The sequence below is a fragment of the Chrysochloris asiatica genome, unplaced genomic scaffold (assembly GCF_000296735.1).
Source record: "Chrysochloris asiatica unplaced genomic scaffold, ChrAsi1.0 scaffold00037, whole genome shotgun sequence".
Taxonomy (NCBI): domain Eukaryota; kingdom Metazoa; phylum Chordata; class Mammalia; order Afrosoricida; family Chrysochloridae; genus Chrysochloris; species Chrysochloris asiatica.
In genome coordinates this window covers 7,984,552-8,011,699 of record NW_006408555.1, presented here as the reverse complement: position 1 = coordinate 8,011,699, position 27,148 = coordinate 7,984,552, and the positions used below count along the sequence as shown (strand labels likewise).

Here is a 27,148-nt window from a genome sequence, read left to right as displayed (position 1 = left end):
CACGTCACTGTGTGAGTCTGAGCGTGAACACGTCACTGTGAGTCTGTGAGTGTGAACACGTGGCTGTGTGAATCTGTGAGCGTGAACACGTCGCTGTGTGAGTCTGAGCGTGAACATGTCGCTCTGAGTCTGAACATGTCATTGTGTGAGTCTGTGAGCGTGAACACATCACTGTCTGAGTGTGAACATGTAGAAAGCAGGTTTGTGATCACAGCACGGTTAGCACAGCTCACCTTCTGTCCCCATGCTGGTTGTGTGGATGAGGATTGAAAAGAGAAGACGCCATTGCTGCCACTCACCTGAGACCGTTAGAGGATCTGCTGCCTTTAATCTCTTCTGCCGTCAGGTGACCAGCATGCTTGCAGTCAGCCGGTTGATGGGGAAACAATGTAAAACACTGCTGCCTTTTAGTACTCCATGCATAGGAGAGTAGACCCTACAATGACTATATCAGGACCATGCAAAATCTCCTGAATATATCAGTTCATAAGCTTTTCCCGTTACATATGGAGAATGCTCAATTCGTTGGGTCAGATTTAGTGATTGAACAATAAATGTATACACTTCTATTATACATCTTAAATAGTGTTGAACAGTAATCAATGTTGAGACATTTTCATTATAAACATTTACTGTGGGGTACTGATGTGGTGTTGTAGAGTAAGCACTGGATTGCTTACTACAAGGTTGGCATTTCAAACCCACCATCCACTCCTTGGAAACACTATTCAGGACCATTTTGAGTCAGAACCAACTTGATGGCACTTAACAACAACTCTGAACAGTTGTATCCACCTATTATGGCAGATGATTGTTCTAGAAATGGTTTTTAATCCATCATACATCCAAGTAGGTGAAATAAAGCAAACTGTAGCGGAGTTTGCTCTTTTCCAGTTCCTCTGGAGACCCCTTAGAATATGAAGAAAGCTGCTTGAAACTCTACAAGGAGATGTTAAAGATGGGAAGGCTTCAAAAAGTTCTTGGGAGAATTGAGTTAAAAGAGAATAGAATTTTTCCACGTATTTTGTGAATCCCCCTTATATAAATCCACATTTATGATTTCAAAAGATGAAACTTTACTTTTATGAAAGTTCTAGAAAGTGGAAAGAGAAAAGGCCAGGATAGCATATTCAAATGGTGGTGGTGGTAATTATGTGCCATGGAGTCGGTTCCGACTCATAGCGACCCTGTACAGGGCTTCTGAGGCTGTAAATCTTTACGGGAACAGAATGCCTCATCTTTCTCCTGCAGAACAGCTGGTAGTTTCAAACTGCTGACCTTGAGATTTGCAGCCCAATTCGTAACCACTGCATTACCAGAGCTCCTTATTACGTGCACTTACAACATGCCTGCTAGTAATCTGATTGTAACTTTAGTTTTCCATGAATGGGAAAACATATGTTCTCGAAGCTGTCTGTTTTAATTCTATATTACTTTTCTCCCCGTCCTCTCACCCCTCTTCTGCAGGTCCATATGAAGGATGTTATGTCGGCACTCTGGGTTTCAGGGTTAGACTCCAGTTACTTACGGGAACAGATGCTGAATGAACCCTTAGTACGAGAAATCGTCAAAGAGTGTAGCAACATCCCGCTCAGCCAGCCACAGCAAGGAGAGGCGATGCTAGCCAACTTCAAGCCCCGTGGGTATTCCGAGTGCATCGTGACAGTTGGTGGAGAAGAAAGAGTGTGAGTATGATTGTGAGCCACTGGAAGAGTGACCTAAGGAAGGAGGGATTTGTACATAAACAGGATTTGTAGTAGTATTCAATATCTAAATGACTGATTATTAAGTGTTGTAAGCATTCCTCGCTAGCAGTAAAGCCGGTAATAATTATCATCAGCAGACTACATAAAACACACTGACAGTTCATCAATGATTATTTCCTCAGTTCACGGAAGCCAACAGCAGCAATGCGATGTATGTGCCCACTCTATGACCCAAATAGGCAGCTGTGGATTGAACTGGCCCCTTTAAGCATGCCAAGAATCAACCATGGAGTTCTTTCAGCAGGTATGTTTCCGTGGCAGCCTTTGTAAACACAGGACCGGGTACAGTGTAATTTCCAGGTTGTATGGCATGACTGAAGCCTTTTGAAGACAGGGATTTTTTGTCATGAGGTGATGATGCTTTTAGTTGAGCTTCCAAGACTATAATGTCTGCCTTATGTCTGTCTTTATTATTCCCTAATCTTTTCTCTGTTTCTCATTTTCGTTTTTTAACTTTTTTTGTATGTTAACTGAGTAAAAGTTTACAAAGTAGATCATCAGTTTTACCTTCTGTAAATCATAGACTTCGTTTCATCTCACTGATTGCAACCCCTGCCTGTAACATGATCTCTCTTCCTCCCAGTGATTTCTGTTTCCTGTCGTCCTCCTCTCCCCACCCTTCTGAATTGATCCTTCAGTCAGTGCTGCCCTGTTGGTCTTGACTGGTTCACCGTTCTGTAATAGACACAGCTCTCTAATGGTGTCCCCTCTGTAAAACTGCATGGCTGAAAATTGAGCTACAGGTGACCAAATCTTCCATAGGAATTTAGTAGAGGAGCATTTATTTGTGATAAAAGAACAAAATTCAGTCTTGTCTTTTTTTTTTTTTAACCACAAAGAAGCTGTGTGACCATACTTGGAAACAAAATTTCTTTGAGCCATGGAATTTCCATCTTTGAAATTTGCAATTCAAGTTTAGAATTTAAATGCCATGTAGAATAACAGTATGTGATCATATCAAAAAGGAAAGCGCTGCGCAAAAACGGACCTTTTATGTAAGACTTTGTTTCAATTTTTTAGATTTAAATTAATATTTAGGGAATATTAATTTAAATTAGCAACAACTTAAAGTTACCTTGCCCCCCGGGTAGCACAGATGGTTAACTCTCATTCACTAATCAGTAGGTCGACAGTTTGAGTCCATCCAGAGGCACATGAGATGAAAGCTCTGGTGATCTAATTGTGAAACATCGGTCATCGGTCACCCTTTGGAGCACATTGTCCTCTCACACACGTGGGTCGCTATGAGTAGGGTCAACACTGCAACAGCTGCTAAGAGCTGTTTTCCTACAGAGTCTACTTGACTTGACTTGTAGAAGTATGAAAAGCATCCCACGATCCTCGGAGCTTTCACAGAAACCGCTAGAACACTTGTCATTGCTGCCCTACCTCCGCTGTCTGCTCTCTTTCTCTTCCCCTCATCCTGCCCTTCTGTAGTCATTCCTCAAGTGATTCACTGTAGGATAAGCACTGGACTGCTAACCACAAGGTCGGTGGTTCAGACCCACCAGCCGCTCCCTAGAAACACTATACAGTGTCACTATGAGTCAGAATCGACTTGACAACATTTAACAGTTGGTCTCAGCAGTCTGCTGGGATCCCTATATTTTGTGTGTACCTACTAACATTCACTTTAAAAATTCTAAAACTTCAGTATACCATGCCGTACCACACCGTAGACGTGTTCTTTTCCTTCTTACACTGCAGACTTTCCATCTGGGATAATTTTCCTTCTTTCTGGAGATTATCCTTCACAGTCTGATAGTGGTCTACTGGTGGCTGAATCTCAGTTTCTTTGTCTACAGGATGTTTTCGCCAGGTATCAAATTCTAAGTTGGTGTCTGTTGTTTGTCAATACATGAACATGTCTTTCCACTGACTTTAGACATCCCCTACCATGAAGTCACTTGTCAGTCTAAATCTGTCTCTTTTTTCCTGTATTTAAGATTTTCTTTCTCTCTTTGTTTTTCTGCCATTTTACCATGATGCATTTAGGTGTCGCTTTTATTTAAAATTACATTGCATTTGGGGATTGGTAGATTTAACGCTGTAGCTCAGCTGCTCCTTGGTTCTGGAAACTTTCCACTCTGCCTTCAGATACTGCCCCATTCCTCTCTCTCCCGCTGGTTCTGGAAGTCCAGTGAACATGGCCATCCCTCTTCAGGCAACACCTGAAGGAACTAAAGAAAAACTTCACCCCTCAACTTGGAGTATTTAGGGATCCTAAGGGGAAAATATTGAATGATGTGAGAAGCGTCAAAAGAAGATAGAAGGAATAAGCAAAGTCACTTTACCAAAAAGATACTCAACCATTATGACCCCAAACCAATGGGATTGAAGGGAGAAGTCCCAATTGCACTGAAGGCATTGGTACAAAACAAGACTCCAGGAATTCACAGAACAGAAATTGAAATGTTAAACTGAAGTGGCAGTGGAGGCACTCACTCATCTCTGTGGCATGAAATTTGGAAGACAGCTACCTGGCCCACTCATTGGAAGAGATCCATATTTGTACCCATTCCAAAGAAAGGTGACCCCACGGAATGTGCTAAGTATCAAACAATATCGTTAATATTACGTGCGAGTAAACGTTTGATGAAGACAATTCAAAATGGTTGTAGCAGTACATCCACAGGGAGCTGTCAGATTTGTGGCACTAGGGGGGTCATTACTGTTGTCAGATGGATCTTGACTAAAGCACAGAATACCGGGAAATGTTTACTTGTGCTCAGTTGACTATGCAAAGGCTTTTGACTGTATGGACCATAGCAAAGTGTGAGTACATTGTGAAGAATGGATATTCCAGAATACTTAATTATGTTCATGAGGATCCTGTATATAAACCAAGAGGCAGAATCAGAGTATTAGAACAGAATAAGGGTATACTGAATGGGTTTAAATAAGAAAAAGGTATGAAGGGTTGTATCCTTTCACTATACTTACTCAATCTGTATGATCCGTGAAACTGGATTGTATGAAGAAGGTGGCATCAGGATTTGAGGAAGACTCATTAACAGCCTTGCTTGCTGGAAGCAAAGAGGACTTAAAATAGTTACTGATGAAGATAAAACAGTACAGCCTTCAGTATGGATTGTATCTCAATGTAAGGGAAACAAGACTCTTCACAACTGGACTTGTAAATAGCATCACGATAAATGGAGAAAAGACTGAAGTTGTCAAAGACTTCATTTTGCTTGGATCTACAATCAACAATCATGGAAACAGCAGTCAAGAAATCAAAAGACGTACTACATGTGGTAAATCTGCTGCAAAAGACCTCTTTAAAGTGTGCAAGAGCAAAGATGTGAGTTTGAGGACTCAGGTGTGCTTGAGCCATGGTATTTTCAGTTGCCTCATATACATGTGAAAGTTGGACAGTGAATAAGGGAGACTGTAGAAGTATCTATTTGAATTCTGCTGTTGGAGATGAATATTAAAAGTATCGTGGACTGCTAGAAGAACAAACAGATCTATCTTGGAAGTTTGGCCAGAATGCTCCTTAGAAGTGAGACTTGGTCTCTTGTACTTTGGTCATGTTGTTAGGAGTTACAAGTCCCTCGAAAAAGATTTCATGGTTGGTAGAGTGGAGCCATCAGCAAAGAAGAGGAAGACCCCCAGCGAGAGGACTGGCCCAGTGACCATACTAGTGAGGATGGTGTAGGACTAGGCGGTGTTCCGTTCTGGTGTGCATGGGTTTGCTGTGATTGGGAACCAGCTTCGCAGCACCTAACAACAACAACTCCATTTCACTCTGTTCTCCTTTTTCCTACTTTGCACTTGTGTGTGTCTAGGCTCTCCTCATGATAGTTTCTTTGTTCTTTTTTGTCTTTCTTGTTTAATTAATTATTTTTGAGCTGTCACAAGTTTATATTTTATCAGATCTTTTTCTAGTTTCTGAAAGTACTCTTGAAAATTTTTTTCAAATCTTATGTCTCTTCTAAAAGCCCTGTTTTCCTAGTTATTTTCAAATTTGCCTCGGATTTTTGAAGGATGTTGTTGTCCTTGTTAGGTGTCGTCGAGTTGGTTCTGACACATAGCGACCCTATGCACAACAGAACGCAGCACTTCCTGGAGCTGCATCCTCCTCGTCTCATTGCTGTGTTTGAGCGTTGCTGCTGTCAAGCTGTCGGTCCATCTCCTGTGAGGTGTTTCTCTTTTTTGCTGACCCTACACTTTACCAGGCTTTCTACTCCCGTAAAGATTTACACCCTCGGAAACCCTGTACAGGGTCGCTATGGGTCGGCTCCGACTCGAAGGCACTTAACAACAACAACAACAACATTTTACCAAACATAACGTCCTTCTCCAGGGACTGGACCTTCCTAATAATATATCCGAAGCATGAGAGACTTAAGTGTGTGTCACCATCCTTGCCTTGAAGGAGCATTTTGGTTGTAGTTCTTCCAACACAGACTTGTTTGTTTTCTGGCAGTCCATGGTACTTTCAGTGTTAATTGTTTCTTACACCATAACTCAAATGCAGCCTTCCTTATTCACTGTCCAGCTGTCTCCTGCATATGAGGCAGTTGGTTCAGGTGCACCTTACTCCTCAACCTGGTATCACTGCTCTTGAACACTTTGAAGAGGTCGTGTGTAGCAGATTTGCCTGGAGCAGTACATCATTTGATTGTGCCACTGCTGCTTCCAGTAACGTTGATTGTGGAGTCAAGCCAAATGAAGTCTTTGTCAACTTTAATCTTTTCTCCATTTATATGGACATTATTTGTTGGTCCAATGGTGAGGATATTTATTTTGTTTACATTGAGGCACAACCTATTCTGAAGACTATGGTCCTTGGTCTGCATCAGTTAAATATTTTAAGTCCTCTTCGCTTTCAACAGGGAAAACAATGGTGGTATCATCTGCATATTGCAGGTTGTTAATGAGTTCCCCTCCAATCCTGATCCCACACTCTTCTTCGTGTAATTCCAATTTTTCAGATTATTTGCTCAACATATTGACTGAATACATATGGTGAAAGTATACAACTCTAGTGCACACCTTTCTAGATTTTAAACCATTCAGTGTTCCCTTATTCTGTTCAAAAGACTGCCTCTTGGTCTGTGTACAGGTTGTTCTCACGAACACGATGGGATGTTCTGGAATATCCGTTCTTCACCCTGTTGTGCATAGCTTGTCAGGATCCACACAGTTGAAAGCCTTTGCATAGTCAATAAAGCACTAGTGAACATTTTTCTGGTATTCTCTGCTTTCATCCAAGATCCATCTGGTGTCAGCGATAATATCACTAGTTCCACCTTCTGTTCTGAATCTAAAGCTTGAATTTCTGGTAGTTCCTTGTCTGTGTGCAATTACCGCCCTCTTTGAATTATCTTCAGCAAAATTTTATTTGCTTGTGATATTAATGATATCGTTTGATGATTTCCACATCCCATTGGGTTACCTCTCTTTTGAATGGGCACAAATGTGGATTTCTTCCAATCAGTTGGCAACGTAGCTGTCTTCTGAATTTCTTGGCATAGATGAGTGAGCGCTTCCAGTGCTGCATCAGTTTGTTGAAAGATTTCAGTCTGTATTCTGTCAGTTGCTGAAGCCTTGTTTTTCACCAGTGCCTTCAGTACAGCTTGGACTTCTTCCTTCAGTCCTATAGGTTCTTAGTGTATGCTATCTCTTGAAATGTTTGTACCTTTGCTTTTTGATACAGTGACTCTGTGTATACATACCTTCCATCTTCTTTTGATGCTTTTTATGCATCATTCAATATTTTGCCCATAGAAACTTTCAGTATTGCAAGTCGAAGCTTGTTTTTTCTTCAGTTCCATCAGCTTGAGAAATGCTGAGCGTGTTCCTCCCTTTTGGTTTTCGAACGTCAGGTTTTTTCACGTTTTTGTATACTTGATTATTTCTTCTTGAGCTTTGCCTTGAAGTTTTCTGTTCAGCTCTTGTCTTCCTCATTTTTCCCATTAGCTTTAGCATCTCTACACTGGAGAGCAAGTGTCAGTCTCTTCTGACACCCTGTTTGGGTTTTTTTCCCTTTCTTTTTAATGACCTTTTGCTTTCTTCCTGTATAATGTTCTTGATGTCTTTCCACAGTTTTTCTAGTCTTCAATCAGTAGTGTCTAATGCACCAAATCTGTTCTTGAGATGCTCTCTAAATTCAGGTGGGATGTATTCAACATCATATTTTGTCTGTTGTGGTTTTGCTTAATTTTCTTCAGCTTCAGCCTGAACTTCCAAATAAGCAATTGATGATCTGTTCCACAGTCAACCCCTGACCTCTTTTCATCGATGATATTGAGCTTTTCCACTGCCTCTTCCCAGGGATGTAGTCAGTTTCATTCCTGTGTATTCCATCTGGTAAAGTCTGTGTGTATAGTTGCCTTTTATGCTGTTTAAAAATGGTATTTGCAATGAATAAGTCATTGGACTGTCAAAAGTCTATCATGTGATCTCCAGCATTGTTTCGATCACCAAGGCCATACTTTCAACTACTGATTCTTTCTCTTTTTTCCAACGTTTGCATTCCAATCATCAATAATTATCAATATATCATGAGTGCATGTTTGATCAGTTTCAGACTGAAGAAGTTGGTAGAACTCTTCAGTTTCATCTTCACAGGCTCTAGTGGTTGGTACATAAATGAGAATAATAGTGGTGTGAACTGGTCCTCCTCATAGGCGTCTGGATGTTGTCCTCTCACAGATCATGAAATGTTCTTTTTGATGATGGGCGCTGCGCCGTTCTTTCTGAAGTTGTTCTTGGCATAGTAAACCATATGATGGTCAGATTCATGGCCAGCACCACTCCATTCCTGTTCACTGATACCTAGGATATCGATCTTTATGCGTTCCATTTCTTTTTTGACAGTTGTAGATTCGTAGGTTCCTACTTTGTATTTTCCATATTCTGATTATTAATAGATGTTTGCAGCTTTTTCTCATCATTTTCAGTTGTGCACCATCAGCACATGAAGGTCCCAAAAGCTTTACTCCATTCACATCTTCTCGGTCTTCTTTGAGAAGCCAGCTCTTCCCCAGTCACATTTTGAATGCCTTCCGACCTGAGCAGCACAGCCACATGCAGGCAAATTGACAGAGTAGTGGTGGTGAGCCACGTTACACGTTGTTTTATCGTCTTTCTGATTATTTCAGTATTTGAAATCTGTGCAGTACAATTTTCCAGTATCTGTTTCTCCTGGTTCTGGTTCATAGAATATAAATTGTTGTGTTTTGTTGTATGCAGATTCCATCAGCAAAATAAGTTCGGTGCTTGGTAACCTCTCTAGGCTCTGTTGTTACCCTTCAGTCTGACCTTACTGTCTTGTTGGTTCTCTTTTAAGACATTGGGTTTTATGCAGTGATTAAGGTGTGTTTTGCAGACGAGTTTGTACAGATAACCTAATCTACCATTATGCAAAATACAAAGTACGACAATTTCTCTTATGTCCTGTGTCCTGTTCAGGATGCAGAGTTCACTCAGGTACCCCAAGTCTGAGTTATTCCTAGGGTCTCGAATGATCAGGTGTGGGCAGGATTCAGAAGCTCTACGAGCATCAGAGGCTGGAGATGGTGGAAGTGGGGGAACATGGGTGAGATCGGGAGGATGTAGAGAAGCTGAGATTCCCAGAGCTTCCTGGGCACGGCAGTGAGTGGAGTTGGGTGGTGGGAGTCCATTCACAGAGACCAGGTGAAGTGGATGGGTCAACGTGTCCAAACCTGTCAGCTCTGGGGCTAAGGGTGGCGGGATGTTGTAGAAGCGTACCATTGTTATTGGCGATCCCTTCGGATGCTTGCTCTAAGAACCATGGCAGTTCTAGTGGGCAGGAGCTGGGTGCTGAAGACTTACTTACCTGTCAGATCTTATGAGTGTCTCTTTTGACTTTTGCAGAAGGATTTTTGTTTGTGTTTGGGGGCCAAGATGAAAACAAGCAGACACTGAGCTCAGGAGAAAAGTATGATCCAGATTTAAATACATGGTCTGCTCTGCCACCAATGAATGAGGTAAAATGCTTCTCTTTTTGTGTTTAATAGGTTTCTAATGTTTCCCCCGTTGGTTTTGTGCTGCGTGCAGGAGAAGCAGCCCTGCCATGCCCCTGCCCTTCTCCTCCCCTCCCCCTGGTGTGTTCTCAGACCTCCAGCTCTTCCCTCTGTCTAGAATGATCTTCCCCCAGAGAGCTACATGACTGCCCCTTTCAGGTATCTGTTCCTCCTGCTCCTCAGCTCCTGTCTTCTTTTCCTGGATCCCCTTCTTCTGCATCCAGGGTTTTCATTCTGAGTCTGTGATGGTATAGAACCTGGGCTTTATGTCCAGGGCTCTGTCTCAGTGCCCAGAGAGCGAGTGCTTGGCACGTAGGAGGCCTGAGTGAATCCTCTCCATGAAAGACTGTGCTCAGTGCCTAGGGTCTCAGTGACTCACTGTTCCCTGTGCTAGCTGCAGACCACCCCCATGGTCAACGTTCTTACTTGTCTTCTACACGCCAACCTGGAAACAACTTGTGACCCATGTTAGACAAAATTGATTTTCTGGAACCAGAAAGGAATAGTGTTTTCCCCCCTGTTATAAGCGGTTTTGACCAGCTGGCTCATTGACCACTGATATAATTCTCTTGTTCTGAACAATGACTGGATTCGGGTTCTCTGTGCCAGAAGCTTCAGCTGCAGAGCAAGTCCGAACTATTTAAGAAACCTCACTAGGAGAAGTGGTTTAGAGCGTGCCTCCTTCTCTGGAGCACTAGAATAGAATTATGCTTGTAATTTTACATTAACCATATGAATATCAGAATCCTGATGTGAAGCTATAGGGATAAGTAGTTTACTGCTAACTGCAAAGTTGGCGGTGCAAACCTACCAGCTACTTCTCAAACTCTATGGGTTGGAATCAACTTGACGGCACACAGCTACAACAAAATACGAATATCAAGGAACTATGGCAGTGCTTATGCGTAAGCACTTGGTTACTTACTGACAAGTTGGCACTTGGCTCTGTAAGAGAAAGACTAGGCGCTCTACCTTCATGGAGATTGCAGCCAAGAAAACCCTTGGGCCCTGCTTCGTAACTAACACATGGAGTCACTGAGTCAGACTGGGCTCCCTGACACCTGGCAGCAACAGCAGCTGACTTTTTGCCTTTGATGTCTTTCCAGGCAAGACACAACTTTGGAATTGTGGAGATAGATGGGATGCTGTACATTTTGGGTGGAGAGGATGGTGAAAAAGAGCTGATTTCCATGGAATGTTACGATATTTACTCTAAGACTTGGACCAAGCAACCTGACTTGACCATGGTTAGAAAGGTGAGACGTCTACGTATGGCAGGTGGTTGATTTACAAATTGGATTGTGAGGCTGTTTCTTTATTTCCTAAGTACGCCTCACAGTACAGTTGACAGTGTTCAGTGAATTTCCATTGTGTCATTCTGCGTCTGTCTCTAGCTTCTTCTCATCCTCTTCAGACACAGGCCAACAGGAAACTGAGCATGTGCTAGAACTTACCATCATCAGTTGAGGCATGGTTGTGTCCCAAGTTCTTTGCTTGATAAATGCTGTTTGAGCATCTCACTTAATTAGTATGGTACCAAATGTTCCACATCTGCTTTCTTAATCCTATATAGTACAGGGTAGAGTCCTGGTGTGGCATTGTCGGTTAATGCACTGGACTGCAAAGTTGGTTTGAACTGCATGATCGGCTGTTCAAGCTCACCACTACTCCTTGGAAACTCTATTCAGGGTCACTGTGGGTCAGAACCAACTCGACAACAACATAGTACAGGGTGTGAGTTTAGGGAGGAAAAGTCTCTGCAGGTAGAGAATTGCCTTTTCTCACTGAGTAGAATGTAAGCAGGGAGACCTGGTAGTGCAGTAGTTAAAGCACTCTGCTGGCTCTAGGTCAGTGGTTCAAACCTGTCAACCCATCTTCAAGAGAAAGATGAGGCAATCTGCTTCTGTGGTGATCTGCAGCCTTTGAAGCCCTCTGGGGCAACTCTCCTCTGCCCTGCAGGGCCTATGTGGGCCAGAATTTAACTCCCCGACAACAGATTTGGCTTGGAGTTAGGGCAAAAACACATGCTCAGTGTAGATTTTTAGAGTTTGGTGTATTTACCTTTGGTGGTTCTTAAGTACTGTCAAGTTGGTTCCAACTCATAGCAACCCTAGATAGGGTTTCCAAGGACCAGCTGATGAATTTGAACTGCCAGCCTTGTGGTTCAAATGAACCTTGCATTGTTTAGGCGCTGGTAAGGTAAGCACTTACTTGACCTCAAGATAAGCACTTGAACCTTGTGGTTCAAACTCACCAGCTGTTTCTTGGAAACCCTATACAGGGTTGCTGAGTTGGAACTGACTCAAAAGCACTTAATATATACTCTTAATGCCTAGCTCTCTTAGTGAATTCTTTTTTGAGCAGGAATTGAGTAACATCTTGTTCTATAGAATCTGAATCTTGAGCTGTCTAGACAGTGATGAAGAAATAGACTGGAAAGATTTGTAAGAATTAAGATCCTTTGCAAATCTGATTTAGTAAAGTAGTGCTAGATGATGAGGTAAGAGCCCCTTCCCTGCAGATTAACACAATGTGGATTACTTTGTGCTTCTCATTTTTAAAATTCTGTGTTTTCAGATTGCAAAATACCTTCGATTTACTGCTAGAAATAAAGTCCTTATGTAAATATCTCGACGTGCTCTCTGGAGTTAGTTTTCATTAGTCTGAGTTTAATAGTGAACGTTTATCTCCCCCACCTGCTATTTCTCGTTTACAGATCGGCTGCTATGCAGCTATGAAAAAGAAAGTCTACGCCATGGGCGGAGGGTCCTATGGGAAACTGTTTGAGTCGGTGGAGTGCTATGATCCAAGGACCCAGCAGTGGACGGCGATTTGTCCATTAAAGGAGAGGAGGTAAATGAATGAATGTGGACACTGCAGATTTCCTGTGTTCATTGGGTCTGGGGCCCCTGAACCGTGATAAACATTTACATGAAACGTCCTTTTAGTAAAATGCATGTGTGTTCAAAGAAAAAAGTCTCACATAAAATTCTTGTTTTATCCTAGACCGTAGAGCAGAAATACTGAATGGTCTGTAAAAGAGCCTTTCAAAGTTAGGAAAGGCTACGTCGCTGACCTCAGAGATGGAAAGGCAGTGAAGCCTCCTAGTAATGAGTGTCCATAACAGACACTGGGAAACCAGCTGCCACATGCCAGGGACACTTGAGTCATTTCCTCTTCTGCGTGGTCAGGTGCTGTAGGGTCAGCACTGGACTGCTAGCCACAAGGTCGGTAGTTCAAACTCACCAGCCACTCCTCAGAAACCCTTTAGCAGTCACTGTGAGTTGGCACTGACTCGATGGCACTTAACAACAACATGGCAGTGAGGTAGGTACTGTTACTATCCAGATGAAGAAACCAGCCCAGAGTTGAATTGTCTGCCCAGTTCACTGATTGGCCAAGGCTGGAATTGAACTCAGTTCATCTGGCTCCAGAGTTCCTTCTCTTGCAGCTGCTTTTTCAGCTGATGGACGACTTTGGAGCTGGCAGGTTGCTGCCGCCATAGGAGTGCCCTGCTGAAGCCAACATTCATACACAAGAGGGCTTCTTTGGCTGTGTCCCCTGCTCTTTTCAGGAGACACCCCCCCCCCCCCCAGTGGCACAGCGGTTACACGGTTGGCTGCTAACTGAAAGGGGGCTAGTTTGACTTAGTCAGCCACCCTGCAGGAGGAAAGGCCTGGTGATCTGCCCCCTGGGGGGGTGGGGGGAGTCGCTGTGAGTTGGAATCCACTAAGTGACAACAGCAGCCACTCGAGTGCTGCAGTAGTCCTAATTCTGAATTTCAGGTGGAGGCAGTTTATCTCATTTTACTTATTTTACTTTCTGGATTCTTAACTGCAGTTGTTAAATGCCATCAAGTCAATTCTGACTCTCAGCGACCCTGTATAGGGTTTCCAAGGAGTGACTGGTAAGCTTGAACTGGCAACCTTGCGGTCCAGTGCTTATCCTGCAGCGCCACACCAGGGCTCCTAATTGCAGTTGGAACACTCATTCCCATCCCTGTCTTCATTCTTTCTTTCCCTCTCCACTCTCTAGTCATTAGAACTCAGACTTTGCCTTCCCTTCATTGACTTCCCCCGGGAAAATGGACCCTTTTGCTCCTCCTTTCTTTAAAATTCCACTACCGTAGAGTCAATTCCAAGTCATAGCCCCTTGTAAACCTGAGCAGAGCTGCCCATCAGGCTTCTATGGCTGTCTGCTTTACAGGACAGACCGCCGCAGCTTTCTCCCAGTAAGTGGTTGCTGGGTTTCAACCTTTAATTTTAGGTTAGTGGTCAAGTACTTCAACCGCTGTTCCCTCTTTTGTCTTTCAAACTAATCCTGAATTTTCTTGGCGTTTGGTTTATATAAAATTCAGTGAGAAATCCGTTTTCTGTAAAAGGAAGGCTCACCTCTTCGTGAACGACTGAGCAATACAGACATAAATAAGCTTAAGATGGAAGCAGGGAGGGACTTACGGCAAGATGGTGGACTAGGCAGATGCACTACACGGACCCTCTCTACAACAAAGATGCGAGAGATAAAAAAAAAAAAAACAGACACGAGATGGAAATGCTGGCACCCTGAACTTCAGAAGAAAGGTTGGAGAGGTGGATGGAGGGCTTTGTAGGAGGAGAGGCTAAGCCGGGATGGTGAGAGAGGGAGACCAAGTGGTGAACTGCTGGCACACACAGCTCCGCCATCTTGTGAGCAGCTTTGGCAGTGGACGAAGGCCTGGCCAAGCAGACTGGCGCGGGTGACAGAAAAGGTGTGATGGCTTCTTTTTCCCCACACTCCCCTGGTTACGAGAAGGATGGCCACTTTCCACCCTCATCCACCTCCAGTGCAGACCCAGCTCCCCGGAAGTTTGGAACTGAGTGGTTGGGAGCCACAGCAGTGTGAGATGGGGGCCGGCTACACGGCTTTGGTGTGCCACTTTGGTGTCTGGACTCAGATGGGCTCAGCTCCAGACCTGTAAAGTGCATAGAGCTCCCAGAGCAGCATTTAACCAGTCACCCTGTCCTCACCTTCCCTGAACTGAAACAGACATTGAAACCAGCTCCCTCCAGGATCCCTGTGAACTGCTTCAGACTGCATGCCCTGAACACGGATAACATGAAGGCCCACAGGAACACCATCCAGGGCCAAGAACTCTGATCCCTGTGAACTACTTCAGACTGCGTGCCCTGAGCATGGATAACATGAAGGCCCACAGGAACGCCATCTAGGGCCAAGAACTCTGATCCCTGTGAACTACTTCAGACTGCGTGCCCTGAGCATGGATAACATGAAGGCCCACAGGAACGCCATCTAGGGCCAAGAACTCTGATCCCTGTGAACTACTTCAGACTGCGTGCCCTGAGCATGGATAACATGAAGGCCCACAGGAACGCCATCTAGGGCCAAGAACTCTGCTACCACATCCCTCCCACACTCACCTCGTGAGCTTCTTGAGTTTCAGGAGCACCCCAAAGATTTCTCCCCTTTGGTCCAACAACTGCACTATTTGTTTTTATAAATACGAAAACCTCACAACGCCCCCAGAGACAACAGACAATTTTAGCTCACACAAAGATAAAAAATGGCTCAAACTTATGATCAAGATATAGAGCCAGAGGACGTTTCTGCAGAAGAAAAGCTAATAGAACTGACTGAAAAAAAGAGTTCAAAAGAATTATAATTAGGTAATTTCAAAGGGTTGATACAGGAAAGCAAGGCTAACAGAGTAAAAAATTAAGAATTCAGGAAAACCCTACAAGAAAAAATAAATGCAAAATTTGAAACAATACAAAACCTGCTATTAGAAGTCCCGAAGATAAACACTGAGATTTCAGAACTAGACAGTAGCAAAGGAGTACATGCAAAGCAATGAAAGCCCGAATTAGTGATCTTGAAGATAAATTTGTCAGTACTAATGTACTAGAATAGCAATCTAAAGTCTAACTAAGAGTTCTGTGGGACACCATGAAGAGGAACAACTTACAGGTGACCAGAATCCCAGAACAGAAAGGGACAAGCCCAGAGAATGTAAAAGTGATGCTCTGCTCTGTAAACCTTCAGTCAATTCACAATAAAAATCTTTTTAAAAAAGAGCAGCATGGACTCTGATCCTAAGTTGTACGTCAGTATCTGATGTCCTCTGTGTGGCCTTTCAGGTTTGGAGCAGTTGCTTGTGGAGTCGCCATGGAACTCTATGTATTTGGGGGCGTCCGGAGCCGTGAGGACATCCAGGGTGGTGAGATGGTGACTTGCAAGTCTGAATTCTATCACGATGAGTTTAAAAGGTAATGATGAGTGCTTGCATTCACCCTCTACTGCTGCATCTCTGTGTTTCCAAAACCATGTCTTAGCTCTGTTTTACAATCGCTGCTCTGCATTATTTCATTTAATATAGGAGCTACGTCTGTAGCATGTTGGTAAGTGCCATCGAATTGGTTCCAACTCAGCGACCCTGTGTAGGGTTTCCGAGGCCTTTTTTTTTTTTAACTCTTTGCCAGAGCAGAAAGCCTCATCTTTCTCCCGCAGAGTGACTGGGAGTCTCAAACCAAAACCTTGTATTTAATTGTCCAGTGCTTTTCCTACAGAACCTTCGAGCTCCCTGGCTTTAACATTGGTATTGTTACATGCCGTCAAGTTAGTTCCGACTCATGGTGACCCTTGTCTGTAGCATACTAGATCTTTAACCAGTAATTTTTATTGTAAAGTGAGTGATAGTTTACATGGGAGAATGTTAGTTTTACACTCCTCTCATATTTCGTTTCATTGCCATGATTACAATCCCCTCCATGCATCATCATACTACAGTATTTGCTTTTATTCCAGATGTACACAAAAAACACTCAGGAATATATAATCATTTAACCAACCAAAGGGCACATTCTGCAAGCCTGCCTCCTGGCTGCCAGCACACAGCCTTTCTCTTTCCATGAGTCTGGAGTCCTCAGCTGCTCCCTCTCTCCCTGTCCTCATCTTTGCCTCCATCTCTGGTGTTGAAGCTTCTCTTGATAGGGTCCCACATTCCACTCAGTGCTCTTCTCCCTTGATAGTCCTAGGGTCCTCGGTTCATGGAATGTAAGACTAACTACTCCCTGAACAGTATTTGTATTGTAGCAATGTGTTTGAATCCTAAGTGGAACCCTGACATGCTAAAACATACTCTTGTTATAGTATTTCAACTATGTTGCCAGCAGGGGGTGCTATGATACAATGTTTAATTTCCTATTACTTTAGATCCAGCCAAGCAATGAGCGGCTCCCATGGTTTTAGTAGTGCATAGCACAGCTAACTAACCTTGAATGTATTTTAAATTTAGAATATTTATATAGGCTTTATTTATATGTTGTTGTTTTTTTCATTTGAATACAGTATCTTAGAAAAAATGATTAGATAAAGTATGAAAGCAGTAGAGACATTCTGTCTTCAGAGCCCAACGTCCCAGCCACCATGCTGTACTGCTTTAAAATGTAGTCTTTCCCACAGGTATATATAGAAAAAAATAGCATATGGAATTGCTCATTTTGTTTAAGATCCTTGTTTTCCAGCCTGCTCTGTTTGCACAATGTGGAAACTTGTCCAATGACCCATCTGTATTAGATGGGAAACCATTTAGACTGTTGTTAAATAACTTGTCTTTCCTGCTTTTGTGCCCTATTTTTAGGTTAAAACTTTCCTGGGAAGGGGCCATATCTTATTATTTTCTCTTTTTCTAACTAAAAACAAAACTGTTTGAAGGAAGGCAAAGAAATTGCCAAGTGATAGTAAGACCTTAATGTATCCGAAATAGCAGTGTCTGTATCTAGCCCTGTGTCCCTACTCTGTTAATAACGTGGACGTCCATCTGGTCACCCACACGCCTGAAGGGCCGGCTTGGGTTCTCTCTGCATTTCACATCTTGTCAGTTGGATATTTTTTTACTCTAGTATTTTTCAATTTCTTCTCACCTCCATTTTCCGCTGCTACCCTAACACAGACACCGGACCCCATGTGCAGCTCCATTGCCCTTCTAAACCAGTCTTCTCAAGCACATTTTACTGACTTCTGCTTTCAAAAGATGAATCCAGCAAAACTTTGGTCGTTTTATTCCTCTACTCAAAATTCTTCACTTCAGCTGGTCCCAACTCACAAAAGGGTTCTAAGAACTCCATACTGAAGTCAGTTCTGATACCTCATTTAAAAAAAAAATATATATATATTGCCTTTAAATATCATTACCTTTATAAATCTGATTTTTGTCTTTGGGGGTTGGAAACTTTACTTATACGAATACATAGATGTAGATATAACATGTACATACAGGGGAAAAAACACAACTTATGAATGTGCTCTGATGATGAAGAAGAATTGGACGACACTATAGTTTGTTAATTGCAGTACTCATTCCACTTGTGGAAGCTTCCGGCTCATCTGGCCTGTCCCTGGTGATGCGGTGATGTTTCAAGTCCAAAAATGGATGAGAATTGCCTGTATGATCTTTTTTCTTCTTCTTCTTATGTTTCACAGTAACATCTCACTGTCCCAAATCTACTTACTGACTTCAGTAAAGCCATCAGTGTCTGGGTCCATGTTTTCAAGCAACTGAAGCCCCTGATTCTGTTTAACAAAAACTTGTTCGTCTTTTCACTGTAAAATTATTAGCAAAAAGATACACAAACAGAACAGAATGGACTTTTGTAAGTGCAGTTAGTATAACCAGAATATGTTCTAAGTTGGGAACAACCTGTGTTTCCCGTTCCTTAGCCTCCCACACACACAGCCCTCCATGATCTGGAGTTAAGAAAACGTCTCGCCCATTTTTTATCTCTTTCACGTGCGCTGTGTTCTGACTCACTTCTTAGTTTTACTGCCTTTGTGCATTGGCTCAGTGTGGATTCCTCCTCCCTGTCACTTTTATATGTAAATCATGTTCCTTGTTCTTTGAAGTCAAGCTTTGCCTGTTCCATGTTTTGAAAACCAGAAGTGCCTAATATAGACTCATACAGATATTTGTTAATAGGTGAATGAATGTCTGTAGAACTTGAGAGTCACAGGCAAGATTAGTCTGCAGTTCGTGTGCTCAAGTAAGCAAGGCGCTTGTGTACTGCACGTTCAATGCGAGCAAATGTAATTAATCAATGTTGTGAGCAAATGTAATCGATATTGCAAGCAAATACAATCGATGTGGCGAGCAAATACAATCGATGTGGCGAGCAAATGCAGTCGATGTTGAGAGCAAATACAATAGATTTTTTGGTTGTTGTAGTTTACAATCTTGGGGGAAATAAGAACGTGTAATGCTATAGTATTAGCTACTACCTTACATAATTTTAGAGTGTTTGTAGCACCTTTACTATTTTAAATGGGAATTGCTCTTTCAAGATAACTGTCTTAAAAATTAATACCTGAACTTTAAGACTTATGCTCCCTTATACTAGGCCTGTGGTCAGTATTTACACCAGTGCCGCCATCCTGGTTTACAGTGTATGGACTTCTGCGCCAACTCTTGAAATCCCCCTAATGCATCTCTGTCATTTTTTCCACCTGGCACACATAGAAAAGGCAGCCAGAGGCCTTGTGGGTAAGAATAAGAGTTGTGGATCTAAACATCCTGGACTTGTATCTCCATAGTGTGACCTTGGATGAGTTACTTAACCTTTGCGCCCTCATTTTCCTTACCCATAAAATGAAAATAATATGGGCACATATTTCATAGGATTGTTGTGAAGAGTCAATGAGCCAATTTACATAAAACATGTAAAGGAATGGGGCTTGGCATGCTAGCTATTTTTATTGAATAAACAGTTGTATATTGTTGCTATTGTAGGTGCTAGGGGTACAGCGAGGGAACAGGGCAGACTTACCCCTTCCCCTCATTACCTCCTGCTAAGCAAATACTAATTCAGGTGGTGATAAATGCCAAGAAGGAAGTGAAACAAGTTGATGTGGGAGGGAGCACAGCTGATGAGAGATTGGGGCAGGACACCCAGTATCCAAGCATAAGCTAGTTCACATGCCAGAGCCCCATGAGTGAAGGAGAAGGAGGCCCTTTAGCAAGCATATACCGTACTTTCCCTCCAAGCCTTCCCCAAAGGGAGCTGTACTTGTTTACTAGAGTGTCAAATTTCCTGGGATCCAAAATAGCCCACTCATCAAAGTACAGGCAAATAGATGGAGTCTTAGCCAGAGTATAGGGCCGTGAACTAGCTAGATCCGTCACATTCGGCATATTTCCCCAGTTCTGAATGTATACTTGGCAATAGACATACTTGACAACTGGCAGAATCCCATGTTGGTTCTCTGACCCACAGGGTAGACTAGGCTGTTATTGTGGTTGTTAAGTGCTGTTGAATCGATTCCGACTCATAGCCAACCTCTATAGGGTTTTCAAGAAGTGACTGGTGGGTTTGAACCGCCAACCTTGTGCTTCAAACTGACCTTACTGTCCAGTGCTTTATCCTACAGCACCATACCAGGACTCCACTATTATGGTAGAGAAAACGAAATGGAAGCCCCGGGAATTTCTCAGAACCCTTCTATAAGGTCACTATGAATCAGAAAGGACTTGATGACAAGTGTGTTTGGTTGTTTTTTTTATTTTTGACCAAGATAGAAAATCTGAAGCAATACTCATCTCTGGGGGAAATGCAGAAATTAGTGCTGCTAGCAAAGAAGTGAGACTATGTGAGGGGTAACTATTTCATTTAACTCATTTCGAAAAAGTCGAAAGCCCAGGTATATCTTAGAAAACGCTGTACATGCATAAACTAAATTAAGTGGTTACTCTGGTCTTAGTTGCTGTCCTAGATGTAATGAGGTAAATACCATGTCTATACACACAGCCTCTTGGCTTTTGTGTCCAGCTGTTGACTTGGCGAATGCCTTTCTCTTCATACCAATTTGCAAGGACCATCAGAATACATTTTCTCTTAGCGCTGCTAATGGTGGTTTGAATTCACCGGCCGCTCTTCGGAAACCCTATGCAGGGGCACTATGGGTCAGAACTGACTCAGAGGCATTTAGCAACAAGAAGCTGGGCTAGCAGTCCACCTGTACATGATTGCCCCAGGACCATATCAGATCAACTATTTACCATGTATTCGCTTACAGAGATGTTTTTATTATGTTGATGTTCCATAAAGTGTCACATTACTCTTACCCCATTGACCATAGTATTGGATCTGATGATTAGGAAGTAGTACATACTATAGATGCTTCAGTAAGACGTAAAATAGAAGGTGAGGGATAAACCCCACTCTTGCCCGATCTCTTATCTTCAGGGCCATCAGGAGATGAACTTGGTGAATCACACTGATAACCCTTCTTATGTGATCAGTGCTTTTCATTCCCCTTGCCTCATCTGACTAGTGGTTTTTGAATTGGGGTTTTCCTTTCCAAGAGCTACCTTTTGATTTCATCAATTTTCTGGTATTTTTGTTTAATATAAGTAATTGGCAGAATAGTTGAAAGTACCTCTAGACCTTTTGCCTTTATTGATTTTTTTTTTTTCCTACTTCCCTTAATGACTGAGAAATAGATACTAAAATCTACTGAGATTATGAAATTATCTATTTCTCACTCTAATTCTGTCAAGTTCTGGGCTTCTCTTGTCATGCACATATCCATTTGATTATTCTGTCTTCCTGATAACTCGACACCTTTTGTCATTGATTTAGACAACAACAACAACAATTCAGTTAGAAAACTTCTAACCATGTAGATCCATTTACCGGCTCTTTACCACCCTTTCTTATAATTTCAACAACAATGTTGTTGTGATGTGCCATGGAGTCGGTTCCGACTCATAGCAACCCCATACAGGGTTTCCAAGGCTGTAAATCTTTACAGGAGCAGAAAGCCTCATCTTTCTCCCACGGAACAGCTGGTAGTTTCAAACTGTTGACCTTGCGGTCCGCAGCCCGATTCGTACCCACTACGCTACCAGAGCTCCTTCGAACATATTAGATCAATATATATTATAAGCTCCAAAAGGCATTATACTTTTTGATTTAATCATCTTTTCATGAAATTAAGAGGAACAGAACATCTTGTATATTTATACATAATTTGTCCTTCTTGATGCTTTGCCAATTCCTGACATTTTGTTTTTCCTCTGGTGTCATTGCTTAAAGAATTCCCTTTAGCATCACCTAAAATGGTCCAATAGACAAGCATCCCCATAGTTTTTCATTACTTGAAAATGTCGTCTTTAGTCCTTTATTCTTGAAGAATGTTTTTGTGGAACTCTGGACCAGCAGGTGTGTGTCTCTGTATGAACACATTAAGGGAAATGGTCCACTGGTTTCTGGCCCCTGTGGTTTCTGCCTAGAAGTCTGGAGTTTTCTGCGTCGTGTGTCTCCGTGTGGTCCATTGTTTTCTCTGATTGCTCTCAGGATTTTCTCAGTAGTGTGTCACTATCTCTGGCATTGTCAGTACTGTATCTTGAACGTTGGCATTCAGCATTTTGCCTACTATGTGCCTACCTGTGGTTGTCTGCAGATTTTTTTTTTTCCTTTGGGGGAATTGCTGAGCATCCTGTGTCAGTAAATTTTGCCTTCTAGTTGTCAGCCATTATTTCTTCTGATATTTTTTCTGATCCATTTTCTCTTTTCTCACTTTTTAGAACTTTCTAGTTGCCTGTGTGTTTTTGTTGGTAGGGGGATTGTGCTGTGCATCCTCGGGTTCTCTCCTCAGACTAGGTGATTTCTAATCGTCTGTCATTGGACTGCTTGAGCCATTCCTCTCTTGTCTCCTTGCTGTGGTTGTGACCATCCAGTGAACTTTTTTTTTTTTTTTTCATGTCCCTGTTTACATTTATCTTTTAATTATAAGTGTTTGAGGGGATTCAAACAGTTTGCGGGAAAAAATGGAATTTTTCAACCTGGAGATTGTAAATGTTAGTGGTTCCCTAAATTCTGTCGTACTTCTCCAAGGACTGTTGCTTTAGCACTCTTTGACAAATAATTAACTTGGATAAACTCAAATTGCAAACTGTCAAGCCTGCAGTGGGCGGCAGCAGCTCAGATCCTGGCGCAGTTCTGTAAGCCATAGCTGAAAGCATAGGTGAGCAGAGCCCACCAAAGACTTGAGATGAGTTGATGAACATTGATCTAGAGGTTTCTCTTCTTTACTTTTCCTATTTGTGGGGTTCTCCTGTCACCTTTCGGCAATCCTGTTTGTGCCTAGACTCTATCCAGAGTAACATCCATTAATAATTGGAACATGGAGTGTACAAAGTGTGAATCTAGGAAAATTGGAAGTTGTCAAAAATGAAATGGAATGTGTAAAGGTTGATCCTAGACAATAGTGATCTGAAATGAACTGGTATTGACTATTTTGAATCTGATAATCATATGATTTACTTTGCCGGGAACATCAAATTGTAGAGGAATGGCGTTGCTTTAGGATAGGCAAAGATTTTTTCTAGAAAAGCACCAAAAATGCTCATTATAAAGGGGGAAAAAGATAAATTGGAATTTATCAAAATTAAGAACTTCTGTTCTTTGAAAATGGAGTCCTGGTGTGGCGCTGTGGGCTAATGCGTCAGACTGAAAAGTTTGTTTGAACTGAACTGCAAGGTCAATGGTTCAAGCTCACCAGCTGCTCCTTGGAAACCCTATGCAGGGTCTCTGTGGGTCAGAACTGACTCGAAGGCACTTAACAACAACAACAACAATTCTTTGAGAGGTCGTGAAGAACATGAAAGTGCAGCCTGCATTCTGGGAAAGTCTTAATACAGTGTCTGACCAAGAGCTTATATTAACAAAATGGAAAGAATCTTAGGATTCAGTAAAGCACAGAAGACTCCTTTGTAACAATGGGCAGACTTTTTTGAACAGACATTTCACAAAGGAAGGCATTTTTAAAAGGGCAGTAAGCACATGTAAATATGATCAACATCATTAGCCATCAAAGAAATGGCTAAAATAATAAAGATTGTCAGTGGCAAGAATTGGCAATAATATTGAACAGTTGGAACTCTCAGACATTGCTCATCGGAATGCAGAATGGCACATGGCTTTGGAAAACGGTGGGGTGATTTCTTAGCAAGTGAACTAGACCTTTACCATACAACTCAGCAATTCCATACGTAGAATTTTATCTCAAGAAATAAAAGTCCATAGGGTCTCCATGAGTCAGAACCAACTTGACGGCATCTAACAATAAGAACAAAGAACCATGTTCACAACTTTATCCACAATAGTCAGGAACTGGACGCAGCCAAAATAAACACAGACAGGTGAATAATAGATAAAGGGATTCTGGTATCCTTTTATAATACAGCCCTGCCCAGAAATAAACAAATTTTCTGATACAGCCAATAGCTTGTGTGAGTCCTGAAAAACATAGTGCTGAGTAACCAAAGCAGATTGAAGTGGGGTTTGTACATGCCAATGTATAGAACATTCTAGAACAGCCACGTTAATCTGTATTGATAGGAAGCAGATCTGTGATAGAAGTGTGGAGGGAGGCCAGTGGAAATGATGGGTGTGTTCTGTATCTTAACTGGGTTGTTGGCTACTGGTTATGTCGTTGTCATTAGATGCCGTCAGGTCGGTTCCAACTCTTGGCCACCCTCTATAGGGTTTCCGAGAAGGGGCTGGTGGGTTTGAACTGCCGACCTTGTGGCTAACAGTTGTGTACTTATTTACTGTGCCACTTAGGGATTTACATATATGTCAGTGGAATCAGTGATATGGTGCCATAGGATAAGCACCCGACCTCAAGGTTGCTTTGAACTGCAAGGTCAGATCAGTGATTCAGACTCACCAGCCACTCCTTACAAACCCTACACAGGTTCACTGTGAGTCAACCAACTCGACAGCAGTTAAGCACGACAGCAACATATATGTCATTGCCCATTGAATTGTATGCTTAAAATAGATTCATACCAAACCACACCCACTGTCGCTGAGCAAATTCCAACTCTTAGCCATCAGGGTTTCTGACGCTGTAAATCTTCACAGGAACAGAAAGCCTCATCTCTCTCTCATGGAGCTGCTGGTGGGTTTGAACTGCTACCTTTACGGTTAGCAGTCCAGTGCTTATCCTATAGAACTACCATATTGTATATGAATTATTTAAGTATCTTAATTTCATATCTAAATGAAGTTACTTTTTAAAGATTTTTTTTTTAAGATGATGGAATTGGGTACATTGAGTCATTGGACGGCATCAATGGTTAAGCAGTTGGCTGCTTACTAACTGAAACATTGGTACTCCAAGGCTACCCAGAGACAGGCACCTCAGGAGGAAGGCCTGGTGAACTGCTTACAAAAAGTCACAGCGAGAAAACCTTGTGGAGGCCAAACCCTGGGGACACACATGGAGTTTCTTTCCCTGAATTGAAATTTACTTGAAAGCAACTTGTTTGATTTTCGGGAGTAGAATCAAGATAGTAAGTTCCTATTAAATTATTCTGTCTTTCATGAATACTTCTGGTTTCTGACCTAACTTGTTTTTGGCTGTTAACTACTTGGCAAACCCAGTTAAAAAATCAAAAACGCACTGCCGGAACATGCCCGGCTGTCCTGTGACCACACGCCATTGTTGGCCTTCTCTTTCCAAAGGACCCTTTCCCCTGTGCCCATCAGCAGATGCGTTTCTCTGTCTCAGAGTCATGCTCCGTAGTCACCTCTCTGCGAACCCTTGTCAGGTGGCCCCTGTGGTAGCCAGTGTCGGGAACGCTGCTGCTAGTGCGGTTCCTCAGATGGCACCTTTCTTGACACCTTGGCACCTTTTCTTGGTGCCTCTGGGAGTGTTGAGCACCTGTACTTTTGTCACATGTTGTCTCTCTATGTGCAGGGTCACCCATTGCACTTTGATTTTGTCTGTTTGTGTTCAGGTGGATCTACCTGAATGACCAGAACTTATGCATCCCTGCTAGTTCCTCATTTGTGTATGGAGCTGTGCCCATAGGAGCCAGTATTTACGTGATTGGAGATCTCGATACAGGTAAGGATATCGCTGTGGTGTCGTTGGAACTGCTGCTTCCTGGCAGTTCAGAGGCACGCTGGCTCACCTTTGGGTATTGTTGTGTTTCAGGCACCAATTACGACTACGTGCGTGAATTTAAAAGAAGCACGGGCACCTGGCACCACACAAAACCGTTGCTGCCCTCCGACCTCCGGCGCACCGGTTGTGCAGCCTTACGTATCGCCAATTGCAAGCTCTTCCGCCTGCAGCTCCAGCAAGGTTTATTCCGTATTCGTGTGCATTCACCTTGAAGAGAAAGTACCCAGAAAGCAAGACCCTGACCCAGGTGCATCGTAACATAGCTTTCTGTCAGGGAGAAGAGCGCTAGCAGCAAGCCCGACGGACCCTGTGTGCTGTGCTTCGGTATGGTGACTCTCTGGTGGTTTGTTGATGCTTCAAAGCTTGAGCTTCTGCTCTTGTGGGGAGAACACAAATCTACTTGGGAGGAATCTGTTCCTCTGGTTAGATGTGTCCGGGGACACATGGAGGCCAGGGAACGTCAAAAGGAAAAGGGAAGTGGGAATTGGTATAATGTAAAATATAGAAGTCAAAATACTAAGGTGCATTTTCCCTGAAGGGAGTTCATATCTGACGGCTGTGTTCAAGTACACGGCTTTGGTATGCAAAAACAGTCCATATATGCAAATCGACATACCCAGCCCCACCAAGACGGCTTTTCACTGCACTTGGAGGGAATGGTGTGACTAGCCCTGGCCGTCAGATTAAGGCATGTGCCTCAGACATTAGATTGACCTCGATGCCCCTTAGTGTCCATTCACTACTACTTCTCTGACCCAAGATCCTTTTTTTAAAGTATGCTACGATGAATTGAAGCTAAGATAACCACATTTTCTTTTTGAACATTCTGTCTTCTTGACCTAACAAGTTAATAGACTGCTGAGCCGTGTTGCAGCTGCGTGTGACCTGCAAGGAAGCTGTCTGTGCGTGTTTAGAATCAGATGCGTCCTGCACGAATTCTGGGGTCGTATTTTGGGAGTTGTGAAGGAGGTCACGCAGTGCCATTCTTCCTTTTCAGTGACTCAAACTCATTTTATAAGTGTGAGGATATTTAGCAAGTGAGAAATTTTATAAAATTAAGAATGAAAGTTTGCTGTAACTTCAACAACAACAAAAACTGTCCAGACAAAATATCTAGGGAACAGCATCTTTTTTTAAAAAAATCCTGTCTTGAAAGCACACAAAGTCTTGTTTACTGCTGTTTTGGGTTAGAATGCAAACCTGTGTTAAAAATCCTGTCTTTATAGTTGATTTTCCCGAAGCTATTCACTAGTGTGAGTTTTCGACCAATTATTAGTAAAGTTTTGTGGTAGAATGAACTACCTCAACTTAATTTCCTTTTGTTCCTAATAGACCAAATTCATCTTTTCCTCCTTCCCCTCTTTTTCTTCCCATTACTCTTGTCTTAACCCACTCTGCGCACCTTTTGTTAGCGGACTA

The 27,148-nt window shown here is 42.5% G+C and overlaps 1 protein-coding gene across 1 annotated transcript in view; it reads left to right on the top strand.

Moving 5' to 3' along the window:
- The window catches only part of GAN (gigaxonin), a 66,855-nt gene extending 40,914 nt beyond the window's left edge, over positions 1-25,941 (top strand). The window contains exons 4-11 of the mRNA XM_006860140.1: positions 1,468-1,685; positions 1,889-2,010; positions 9,615-9,727; positions 10,870-11,019; positions 12,480-12,616; positions 15,898-16,026; positions 25,560-25,669; positions 25,760-25,941. Coding sequence (XP_006860202.1) covers positions 1,468-1,685; positions 1,889-2,010; positions 9,615-9,727; positions 10,870-11,019; positions 12,480-12,616; positions 15,898-16,026; positions 25,560-25,669; positions 25,760-25,941 — 1,161 coding nt within the window. The remainder of the gene's footprint in view (positions 1-1,467; positions 1,686-1,888; positions 2,011-9,614; positions 9,728-10,869; positions 11,020-12,479; positions 12,617-15,897; positions 16,027-25,559; positions 25,670-25,759) is intronic.
- Positions 25,942-27,148: the final 1,207 nt, after the last annotated feature.